The sequence below is a fragment of the Gymnoscopelus braueri genome (genome assembly GCF_963280865.1).
Source record: "Gymnoscopelus braueri genome assembly, chromosome: 8".
NCBI classification, from domain to species: Eukaryota; Metazoa; Chordata; class Actinopteri; order Myctophiformes; family Myctophidae; genus Gymnoscopelus; species Gymnoscopelus braueri.
The window spans coordinates 26,168,778-26,181,277 of NC_137609.1; the positions used below are offsets into that span (position 1 = coordinate 26,168,778).

At 44.5% G+C, this 12,500-nt stretch overlaps 1 protein-coding gene across 3 annotated transcripts in view; it reads right to left on the minus strand.

Moving 5' to 3' along the window:
* LOC308090240 (cell adhesion molecule DSCAML1-like) overlaps window positions 1–12,500 on the minus strand; it is a gene marked incomplete at both ends in the record, with an annotated part of 83,221 nt that overhangs the window by 14,760 nt on the left and 55,961 nt on the right. For 2 of the 3 annotated variants that reach the window (XM_080435304.1, XM_080435305.1), the window contains 12 exons: window positions 2,767–2,922; window positions 3,354–3,539; window positions 5,796–6,036; window positions 6,145–6,215; window positions 6,376–6,543; window positions 6,969–7,097; window positions 7,469–7,565; window positions 9,443–9,642; window positions 10,435–10,611; window positions 10,773–10,892; window positions 11,351–11,635; window positions 12,495–12,500. The exon at window positions 12,495–12,500 is cut by the window's right edge and continues 267 nt beyond it. In XM_080435304.1, the coding sequence (XP_080291430.1) occupies window positions 2,767–2,922; window positions 3,354–3,539; window positions 5,796–6,036; window positions 6,145–6,215; window positions 6,376–6,543; window positions 6,969–7,097; window positions 7,469–7,565; window positions 9,443–9,642; window positions 10,435–10,611; window positions 10,773–10,892; window positions 11,351–11,635; window positions 12,495–12,500 (1,836 nt within the window). The remainder of the gene's footprint in view (window positions 1–2,766; window positions 2,923–3,353; window positions 3,540–5,795; window positions 6,037–6,144; window positions 6,216–6,375; window positions 6,544–6,968; window positions 7,098–7,468; window positions 7,566–9,442; window positions 9,643–10,434; window positions 10,612–10,772; window positions 10,893–11,350; window positions 11,636–12,494) is intronic. The other variant, XM_080435306.1, reaches the window with a different exon arrangement.

Sequence of the window (12,500 nt, forward strand, 5' to 3'; positions counted from 1 at the left end):
GGGGGAGTTAAGCCCCATCTGGTGCCCAAAATCTGCCCGGGCCTCCAGACAGACACACAGTCTGGTCGACGGTCAGCGGGGTGAGCGTGACGGGGGAGGAAAGACATCACAAATCTGTTGACTGAACAACAGACCCAACTACTGTACACTGAACAGTAGTTGGAGTTGGGTCCAGAACATACTGTACTGTCCTGTAGTTTATGTCTGAACAGACCCAACTACTGTAGGCCTACACAACATACACACATACTGTACTGTCCTGTAGTTTATGTCTGAACAGACCCAACTACTGTACACAACATACACACATACTGTACTGTCCTGTAGTTTATGTCTGAACAGACCCAACTACTGTCCACAGCATACACACACACTGTACTGTCCTGTAGTTTATGACTGAACAGACCCAACTACTGTCCACAGCATCAACACATACTGTACTGTCCTGTAGTTTATGTCAAAGAGCAGAGAGGAGGTCAAAGAAACAGGCTAGTAAAACACAGTAACATAGCAGAGGTTTTAGGTATGTCACTTAAACATCTCTCACTATTATGTCTGTGTTCTTTTGTTTTAAATTTGATACATTTTTGTGCCCAAATATACCACTTTCTCGCTATTCTCGCTCTCAATCAATCCATGTATCTACCATATCTATCATTTATCATCATCATCAATTTAAGGTATATTCAGTAGCACATTTTCGTACACAAATGCAATTAAAAGTCCTTCACATGTAAACACTTTTTTATTTTTATTTTTTAAATAGGGCATATGATCAAATATTGCATAGCAATAGAAATATAAAATACATCAAATTAGAAGAATCATTATGAGAAATTGAATAAGGATTGTTCTGTTCTCTCTCTCTCTCTCTCTCTCTCTCTCTCTCTCTCTCTCTCTCTCTCTCTCTCTCTCTCTCTCTCTCTCTCTCTCTCTCTCTCTCTCTCTCTCTCTCTCTCTCTCTGTCTCTATCTCTCGCTCTCTCTCTTCACCCCTGTCGCCCTCTGAGCCCCTCCCTCCTTCTCTTTTAAAGGGAGCGAATGAGACACGGATCAGGCTGTAATCCCGCCTCCAATGGTGTAAGCACAAAATTAATTCTCGCTTAATCCGAGAGGAGTTAATCCCTGTGCCAGTGGCTGCAGGGCTGGGCTGACGGCTGGCTCCTGGATGCTCTATGCCTCCTCTTGTCTCCTCACGTGTGTCTCTCTCTCTCTCTGTGTGTCTCCAGGCCTGCCTCAGCCCTGAGCCGTGCACCCAAAGCCTCTTAATTCTCATTACCACTGCTAATGGAGCTTCCCAACACAAATGAGCTTTAGTCATGGGCTTGAGATACAACCCACCAACACCCTCTCTTTGTTACCCCCTCCATCTCTCCGCTCTTGCTAGCCTCACTTCCCTTGTGTAGCACATCTGATAAACGCAGTGTGTGTGTGTGTGTGTGTGTGTGTGTGTGTGTGTGTGTGTGTGTGTGTGTGTGTGTGTGTGTGTGTGTGTGTGTGTGTGTGTTTCTTATTTCCGGATGAGTTCATTATTAATTTTCTGAACTGGGATACATTAAAGAAATTGAGTGCTTAATGTCTGCATCCTTTTGAGCTGAGTGTTTTGTTCAGTGTGGGTATACTTGTGGGTATATATATATATATATATATATATATATATATATATATATATATATATATATATATATATATATATATATATATATATATATATATATATATACATATACATATATATATATATATATATATATATATATATATATATATATATATATATATATGTGTGTGTGTGTGTGTGTGTGTGTGTGTGTGTGTGTGTGTGTGTGTGTGTGTGTTCATCATTGTGTGTGTAAACTTACTGTACTGTATATACAGTCAGTCGGCTATTATTGGCAGCTGCCATATATGAAACAGATGTTGCCAGCTCTATCCTTCACATACTGTAGTGTGCAGTGCAGTAAAAGCTTGTTGTGTCATCTGTAAATTCCGTGATGATGTCATCACTCTAAATATGTAGTGTTGTGTTGCTGTTTATTTACGTATGTCTGTTGCTTTTGTGAACATAAAAAAATTATTTAAAGGGTTAGTTCACCCAAACAATACTTTATTTTGATTGTTTACTCACTCTCCCCATGATGTGTTGAAAACAAGGAGAATTTTTGTTTATGTAACATTCGTAAAGGAATGTGAATGTGAATCAAGAATCAAAAAATCACACCCTGTGTGAAGTGGGCGGTGTCTTGCTAGCTAATCACAATACTGAATGGAGTCAACCAATCATGTACAAAAAATAAATACATTTATTGAAACACTCTTTATGATGGAAGAAACCATAACTTTAAACAAACTAATTTATTGTTTTTTTTAAGTTATGGTTTCTTATATAGGACTATGCACATGTGTCATGTGACACTGGCCAATCACAGTCCTGAATAGACTGTGATTGGCCAATCACGGTGCAGGGTTAGGCGGGGTACATTTTTGGCCAATCACAGCGCAGGATTTGTTGTACAAATATCCAAACCTCACTTATAGGGGCGGTTTCACCGCCCAAAAATTAAGAAAATACTTTTGAAGGAAGCAGAGGCCAAACAAAAAAAACACATCGTGGGGTGAGTGAATGATAGAAATATATATTTTTAGCGTGTTTGAGTGTGTGTGTGTGTGTGTGTGTGTGTGTGTGTGTGTGTGTGTGTGTGTGTGTGTGTGTGTGTGTGTGTGTGTGTGTGTGTGTGTGTGTGTGAGAAAGAGAGAGAATACTCACGGTCCTCACGGGTCTGTATATAGAGGACATTGCTGCGGACTCCGTCGCCTGCCTGGGTGTAGGCCAGCACCTGGACACTGTAGTTGGTGAACTTCTCCAGGCTGCGCAGCTCCACCTGTTCACGGGTGGTGGTGATGTTCTGCATCTCCCCCCATTCTGATGAGGGTACGGAGGAACAAGAGTCACAGAGTGCAGACCGTTTTTCTGTCCACTGCATGTTGTCCACAACATGGACAACATTCTCACTCATCATCAGTATTGACAGTGCTACAGTATAGTAAGAAAGAAGGGTAAGGGTGTATATATATATATATATATATATATATATATATATATATATATATGGTAGGAACACAGACAGGTATACTGTTGGAACAAAAGAGTGTTACTGAACAGGGATTAGACATGCATACACACGCATACAAACGCGCACGCGCACGCGCACACACACACACACACACACACACACACACACACACACACACACACACACACACACACACACACACACACAGTGTTTGTGCATACATAGACAGAGGATGGGTAGATGGGTTTAGTCTAGTTAGAATGAGAGAGATGATAATTACTCTGCATGGGCCCGTGGGCCTGGACCCCACAGCACCCACCTCCATCAGGGAAGAGGGACCAGAACACCACGCGGTAGCCTTTCAGCACGCCGTGCAGCGTCAGCCGCGGAGGCTCAGCCCACGTGATCACCGCCTCGTCCGATGTCACCGAGATGGCGCGCACGTTCTGGGGGGGTTCGCTGGGCACTGGAGAGACCGCAGGATACTACATGTCAAACATTTCATAGTTACACAGTAAGATCCTCAGATTTTACAGTGTAGGTTTGCATTAGAGTTTTGTGATGTTTGAGCCTATAGTTAATAAAAAAACATATGCACTGTTACTGGGGTTACTTTCACTAAAATTGATAATATTGTCAGTGATAAATAACACTGATCATTGCAATGACGCAATGGCCATTCGTTGTTGCAAACATGTACTGCCATGTTGAAAACATTAAACATAGTAATCTCTGACCGGACCCTTTGTTAACTCCTGAGTGTCTTCTGAACACCAGGGGATAGACAGAATGAGAGAGGAAGAGGAGGAGGAGATGCAGTAGGGTACCAGCACACATGCCACAGACCTACACAATGTATAGGTCTGTAGTACCTATAAAATGTATAGTTCTGTGGCATAATAGAGAGGTCGCTAAGCCTTTCTGCGAAATCACACATTTTCCACATTCAATTGCCAGAGCTCCAAGTAGATCTCGTCTACAAAGACGTACATTCCATTACGATTTCAATACACAAAATACAGGCAAATATTTTTTCACTTGATGGAAAAGATGGATCTATGGCATCTAATATCAATCAACTACATTAACTACATTATCATCGGACAGGAATGTTTGTCCACCGCACAGTAAGTAAGACTACAAATAGCAGCACTTAATAAATAGAATAAAGAAATTAATAAATAAACACGCAGAAAGCTACGCGATCTGACCCGACCCAACTCCTTATGGAAGTCGCAGACTGTCTCAGACTGTGTCACAAACACACATCTGTGATTAAAAACATAAATGGCTTAAACTGCACGTTTCTAAACATGCTCATGCATGAATCTAAAAAGAGTGATTCAGGTGATTTCAGTTTGTGGTGTGGCTCCTATGGATTTTGGAATTCATGTAGCCAGTACATGACATCAATTGTCTATGACGTATCTATGACGTGTGACTCCATATTGTCCTGATCCGACACCCACTCACTTCCTTTATCAAGTTAAATATTAAAAAATATATACAACACATGGCAGCATGTGCAAGAAATGTGGTGCAGTTCGGGTCAAGCAGTTTGCGAGATGAACACCAGACAGACAAAAACACAGACCAATTTGTAGACGTCTTTGCCTCTTAAAGAGCCACGTCATAAAAATACTGAGAAATGGTGTTAGGTGGAGAAGGAAAGCAAACAGGCAGAGAGAGAGAGAGAAAGAGAGAGAGAGAGAGAGAGGGAGAGAGGGAGAGAGGGAGAGAGAGAGGGGGAGAGAGGGAGAGAGGGAGAGAGAGAGGGGGAGGCAGAGCAAGCAGACATTAAGACATTAATGGGGTACCTTGTTCCTCTCTCTCTCTACCGGCCTAATGAGGGTGCTAATTAAAGTAGAAGAATAAAAGGTGTGGGGGGGGCAATTAATTTCAACCATTTTGTGTTACATGAGTGTGCGCGTGTGTGTGTGTGTGCGGCTGTGCGCGCGCACGCGCGCGCGCGCGCGCGTGCGTGCGTGTGTGTGTGTGTGTGTGTGTGTGTGTGTGTGTGTGTATGTGTGTGTGTGTGTGTGTGTGTGTGTGTGTGTGTGTGTGTGTGTGTGTGTGGTGTATGCTAGCTCATGTAACTCATGGTTTCCTCATCTTGCTCACAATTCCTTTTGAAGAATCAACAAAATGTGCCACCGTTTTTCTCTCTCTGAGAGTTAAATTAACACAAATGTTTTTACAGTAATATCTCTCTTTCTGCCCTCTGGTTCCAATGTTGGTATATATGGAATAATGATTACTTAGCCCATGTGGAATAGGAATAATGCTGTAACTGTTGAATTCATATGGATTGCTCCTGTGACATACACAGTATATAGAAGTGAGTGTTGTAGTGACTACTACTGTAGGCCTACAGTGTGTGGTATGTTTTTTAGTTTCTTTTTAACAGGAAACATCTTAGACAAAATTGACTATTGTTATGGTCTGAAGCACTGTCAGGCTGTCATGTGTGTGTGCACGCCCAAGGCATGTGTGTGAGTGCGGGCGCGTTAATAAGTGTTCATGCAGTATGTGGGTAGGGTGGCCTGGAAGGGTGTATGACTCCCGGCCTGATTTTTTGTCCCAGCCCAGCCCTGGGTTCCATGTTCTCTCATTTACTCCCACCCTCCACTAACACCCTCCTGTCCTGTATGTCTCTCCCCACTCTTTGTCTCCCTACTGCATGTCTCCTATCCTTCCTCCTTGTCTTCTCTGGCTCTCGTACCATCTTCCAGTGTGGTGGCGTTGATCTCTGTGCTGGAAGGCCCAGTCCCTGCTCTGTTGAAGGCCTGGACCACAACCCCGTACTGGGCAAACTTCTTCAGGTTGTCCAGGGTGTATACTTCACTGTCCCCGGTAGCTTTCATTTCCACAATGCTGTACTGGCCATTGCTTCCCGGTCCATTCTCTCTGTAGCCGATCTGATAGCCCCTGATCACACCATTCTGCAGTTCCTTCTTAGGGGCCTGCGGGGCGCACAATAAAACACATTATTTTGGTGTAAAAAATATCTAAGTTAGAACACCGTCAGTTAATGTTTTCTTGCTATAAGGAAATAGCAAAACAGCGCTTACCCTCCATGTGACCCGAATGCTCTGAGATGTCATGGGCGTTAGGATCACCTCCATAGGGGGACCATCTGGTTCTGTAAGAGCAACAATATGACAAACACCATGTTACTATCAATGTTTATAGAGCTGGTCCATCCCAAAAAAACAAAAAGCAAACAAACAAACAAACGAAAAAGAAAGCGGGAGCCGGGCGGACGAGAATAGTGATTTCAGAAGCAAACACGAGTTACTCACGTGCTTCTTCCGTGCTGATAGTGAGCTCCTTGCTGGGCAGGCTGCGGCCGATCTTGTTGAAGGAGTACATGCGTATGCTGTAAACACAGGCCGGGTGGAGCTCTACGATGTTGGCCTGGTTGTTAGTGGGCGATATGTTCCTGGTCGTGTACATGTGATCCCAGGTGTCTGTTGAACAGTCCAACATAACGGGGAGACATTAGCTACCTGAAAGCAATTTGTGACCTGAACACAAATGATTAAAATCATTTATATATTTTTAGCCCCACTAGTGGCAAGGCTCTAAGGGTGACAATATCTGTCCGTCTGTCTGTCCGTCTGTCCAAGACTTTGGTCCCAATATATCTAAAAAACTACTAGCTGGATTGCCATGGATTTTGCTGTGTGACTTCATGCTCCTCAGAGAATGCGCCCTACACATTTTGTGACCCCATGGCCTTTCTTCTAGTGGATCTCTTAGGCCCAAATGTCCACTTGCATACAAAATATCGAATGGACGGATTGCCATGCAACTTGGAGCAGCATAACCTGTAGCATTCTTATTCTTATTCTTGTTTTAATCCTTGTGAAGCTGTCATAGAATTCATTCCTACCTGACTTGTTCTTGTACTCGATATCGTAGCTGGTGATGATGCTGTTGCCATCAAACCTTTGGATCCAGCGCAGGTTCATGCTCCTGTCCTTCACCTCTCGCACCTCCAGCTCAGGGGGATCTGGGGGTTCTGTATGTGTGTGTGTGTGTGTGTGTGTGTGTGTGTGTGTGTGTGTGTGTGTGTGTGTGTGTGTGTGTGTGTGTGTGTGTGTGTGTGTGTGTGTGTGTGTGTGTGTGTGTGTGTGTGTGTGTGTGTGTGTGTGTGTGTGTGTGTGCCAGGTGTAGAGGTAGGAGATTAGATAAAAGAGGTTAGGTAGTTCGTATTATCCACTGTTTTGTAAATAATTGACATCATCTTCGACATCAATGTACAAACATGTGTGTGTGTGTGTGTGTGTGTGTGTGTGTGTGTGTGTGTGTGCGCGCACTTGTGTGTGCGCGCACTTGTGTGCGCGGGTGAGTGCGTGTGTGCGTGCATGCATGCGTATGCTGTAGAGATACCTTGCACAGTGAGCTGGATGAGCCCTCGACCCTCTCCATAGGAGTTGATAGCATGGCATGAAAAGAAGACAGAATCTCCACGTTCAGCTGGGTTCAGCTGGGGATACAAACACAACAGTCAGGCAATGGTCAATATCTGGTATGAAGTCTACAGTGTGTACACGCGCGCACGCACGCAAACCACATTGACTTGTTTATATTTATATCTGTGTCAGGGGGCAAGGGTTTCTATATTTTGGTCTGGTGTGCTGATGTTGTCCAATTCATAACTGATGTACTTACTAGCAGACGCTCTTATCCAGTCAGTTACCATAAGTGGTCAAATGAGCATTGTGCATAGATTGTGCAGAGCAAGTTCAGTCAAGAAACTGTTTGCAGTTACTGGCAGCTGACCACAGGTCGGTTTCAGCAACATTCTTCTACCCTCAACCAGTCATATACACACTTCACTAATAGAGCACCCCATTTAAATCAAGGAATTTATTTTTCACTCCAATTAACCAATTTCTTAACAGGATTTCCTGATCGTGGAATATAGTTCCAAGAAGTTAGCAGCAAACACTAGCAGTGCAGTAGAGTTGCAGAAGAATAGAAGGTAAGACATATATCGATATGATCATCACATCAGAATCACTTAAACATGAAACTCCGTAAATCATGTGTCTCCGTAAATCGATCAAGCATTTTGGACTGCTGTTGTCACCACTCTCTTACATCCCTCTAATGCTGCCCTTCCACCTCCTCAGCCACCACCTGTTGTTTTGGACCTGATTGTATGTACTGTACAGTGTGTATGGGGGGATTCAGAAGGCCCCTATTTGGTAGGGGAGATACCTGGGAGAGTGCTCCATCAGAGTACCTAAAGGCAGATCCATTCATCACCAAATCAAATAGCTAAATCTATTGCTCATTTGTTTTATTCATTAAAACTATTTTCATTCAATTCATGAGTTGTCCTAAAGCAATTAAGTATGTGCTACAAATGTGTAGGGTGGGTGATGGCTGAAGTCACACCTGGCCTGAGCCAAACTAATTAGACTCAGAGCTAGGTGTGACTATACACCTGCTGTGCATCTCGATGCACACAGGATAAATCAGCCATCCTCACACACACTCAGAGCCAATGTCTGGACAATACAAATCTGCTCTCCCCTGTATGCAGTTTATTCTGCGTAGCATATACAGTTTCAACTTCATCGGTTTATACCACAGCATGGCGAGCAGCATGACTGTATGATTCTGTAACGCACTGGAAAATACTAGATCTTGTTAATTCAAGAATCCTGCTATCGTCTGTCCACCACAGTCACACTAGGATAACTAATAAGTAGACATCTCTCTAAATAACATGTAATGTACATACCTAGCATCTAGTAAACATACTGCACTTACTGTAGCATCTAGTAAACATACTCAGCATCTATTATCTAAATCAGTGGTTCCCAAATTGGGGGTTGGGGGTCCCCAAATTATTTTGGGGGGTACCCAGATGTTTAGCTTTATGTGCAACATTGTTTTCTCACTCAACGTGCAGTAAACAAACCAACATACAGTATAAGTGTATACAGGGTGTCTACACATTTCTAAAGTGAAAACAATGTTTTTTAATACCAAATTGGCCAAATTGTCAAACATTACGTACGAAAGAGGCAAACATGGTTGATCTACATAGCTGATCTACAAGCTCACAACACCTCCCAGTGCGAGGGATTGTGAGCTTGTAGTTTGGCTATTTTCACAATATTTATCTGTGGAAAAGAGTCAAACTAAAAGTAATGCCTACAATTCCAAGTGCTTGTCAGGGTGGGGGGTCCCCAGTTCAAATAGGATTATTTTGGGGTCGCGGCCTGAAAAGTTTGGGAACCCTTGATCTATGTAAATTACAATAGCATCATCTATCTAACTAAAGGATCAATGAGTCCAAATGGAAGTGAAAATGCAAACTAGATAACAAGGTAAGTGATTGGAGCTGACCTTGAGAGTGGAGATAACTTCGTCTCCCTTCTTGTTGATGGTGATGGAGTAACGGGGATTCCTCTCGGCGTCGATGACTGTGTCGCCCCTCTCCCAGCGGATGATGATGGGCTGCTCTCCCCTCGCCGTGCAGTTCAGTTCTTTGGTCTGGCCCTTCTTTGCCATGGTGGTGTTGGGGTGGCTGGTGATCATGGCGGGAACTGAGCGGAAGAGCACGCACAGAACACACACACACACACACACACACACACACACACACACACACACACACACACACACACACACACACACACACACACACACACACACACACACACACACACATACACACACACACACATTTCAGTGAGGTGAATCATATGATTTGGAGTAATGAGAGGAGGGAATTTTATATTAGAAAGTGGGAATATATTACAGACATTTCAGGCCCCCCCCCCCCCCCCCCCCCCACACACACACACACTCTCCATTTCCATTTCACGCTTCAAGCCCCCGTCGGCCGCTCTTGCTTTCCCCTCCTCTTCTATTACTCCTCCCGACTTGACTCACTCTCACTCTCCTCCCTCTTCTGTTCAGACGTAGATTATTGATCCGGGGGGTTCCTGTGGTTTTGTTTCCATCACTAATTCATCAAACCCCCCTTTGCAACCCCCCGACCACAAAACAAACATTCTGGAGTGTGCGGACAGGCTGCCGGAACAAATCAATCAATGATGAAGATACCCGGCAGTGTGAAAGATACAGGAGAGAGAGAGTGTGTGTGTGTGTGTGTGTGTGTGTGTGTGTGTGTGTGTGTGTGTGTGTGTGTGTGTGTGTGTGTGTGTGTGTGTGTGTGTGTGTGTGTGTGTGTGTGTGTGTCTGTGTGTCTGTGTGTGTCTGTGTGTGCAAAGCTGTTTCCCCAGCAAAAGCCCAGCTTTTTCTTGCCGGAGAAACCTGTGAGAGAATGTGTTGCGCTCCAGAGGTAGCAGTGCAGGAGATGAGTTGACACTTACTCTTGACGGTGAGGATCATGCTCTTGCTTATGTCCGATCCCACGCCGTTGGACGCCTGACAGAGGTAGTAGCCCCGGTCATCCTCCAGAACGTGGCGGATCAGCAGGGAGCCGTTGGACATGATTTGGATGCGGCCGGTCAGAGGAACCGGGTGGTACTGTTGAGGGTTTCCCACACCTGTGGGACCAGAAAAACAAACATACACAGCGGCCTTAGCGCTACAGTTTTACATGGTACTGTCACACTGTCTGGACCATTGGTAAAATGCACCTTCGTGATCTCTTCCTTATGTCATGTTGCCCGTTTGTGTTACTGAAACGCTGTATAGCTTATTTTACCTTTGGCGTGCTTCCACATGACCTTTGGGGGTGGGTATCCCTCCACAGAGCAGTTGAGGACCCCGGCCTTGCCGTAAATTCCATCCTGATTGTTGGGCTGCACTGTAAAACGTGGTGGCACTGGAGAGAAATAATCATGAGGTAAGGATCTTTTAGCTGTAACCAAGTTAAGTAGCTAGTATAAGTCTTTAGGTTTAAAAATGTCAAGCGCTGGCACAATATAAAGCCATTGATGGATATCCCTGTGTCCAGAGAAGGCACGCAGCATCAAACATTTGAATATGGATCTAAATGTATTAAAAGACAAGGGGGGATTTTGTCAATGTTACAGATAATTTGTATTAACTGTCATGTTGTACAGTCTGTAAGTACATCTTAACTGGAACATGCCACCTACAGTATAGGCATACTCATACTGTGTGCATGAGCATATATAATAACCATAAAATATGATTGTGAACATTTGTCACTTTCACCCTTCAGTCTTAGCTTTCATTGTACCCCCTGCACCTAAGCTAAACTTGGTCTCTATATCCGACTGCATCGCCATGTCATCCACCTCCCCTCCATTCCCTCACCGGTGACAATCAACTGCCTCTCCCAGCTGACGGTTGCCGCGGCATTGCTCGCGATGCAGGTGTAGTTCCCATTGTGCTTCAGCGTCACCTTGGAGATCTGCAGGGAGCTCATGAACTCTTTGGTCTCGATCCCGACGCCGGAGGCGGAGCCCGGCACGATGAGCTGGCCGTCTTTGTGCCAGGTGATGCGTATGGGCATGTCCCCAGATGACACCACGCAGGCGATGTACATGAGCTTCCCCACCGAGGTAGAGGGGATATCGAACGGCTGGATCAAGGGTGGCACTGTTGGGGAGAAGGGAGGAAGAGTGGGGAGAGGTCAGAGTGATATTGGGAGCGCAAGACAGCGTGGAAGAAAAGAGTGGCGCTGTGGCCCTCTGGAGCAACGCTGAGAGAGAGCGAGAGAGAGAGAGAAAGAGAGAGAGAGAAGGTCATTGGCCAGCGGGCCCCCTCTACTCGGCCCCTCCCAGCAGCCCATAATAGCTGTTCTGGTTAGAGTCCAATTGGCAGGAGGAAGTCATTCTGTTGCCATAGTAATGGAGGCCGGGGTGGGTGGGTGGGGGGATACTACAGCTGAGACATCTGGGGGATTTAATCTAGGCCTCATTATTATTCATCTAATTAAATCAGAGACACACTCACACACACACAGGCGCTCGTACGCATACACAAACACCTTTAAACACCTCTGCAACCTGCATCACAGCCATTCTTACCCCACTCACGGCAAAACAAAATGCAGCAATGCGCTAAAATATTAATCCATCTTAAAAATAAAAATCTACATCTACCTCCACCTTATGATAAAACACAGATCTCTCCACCTCCATCTTTTTCGGCCTCAGTCTATGCTCCAAGCTCCATGTCCCCATGGCCCTTACCCAGTGGTGGACAAAGTATAAACTACTCAAGTAAATACTCAAGTATTCAAAAGTACAAATTATGAAGTGAATTTTATCAAATTGACAGAAATGTTCTAAATATTGAAAATAGCCGATCTGCAAGCTCAGAACGCGTTGCGTTGAAATATGGCTCAAGTCCTTAATTCATAATATATTTTTTGTACGTTTGGGTCCCAAGAGTGCCTTCCTAGAATCCTAGAAATGTTTAAAATGTAGCAGGACTGTCCACCACTGGCCCTTACCTTTGA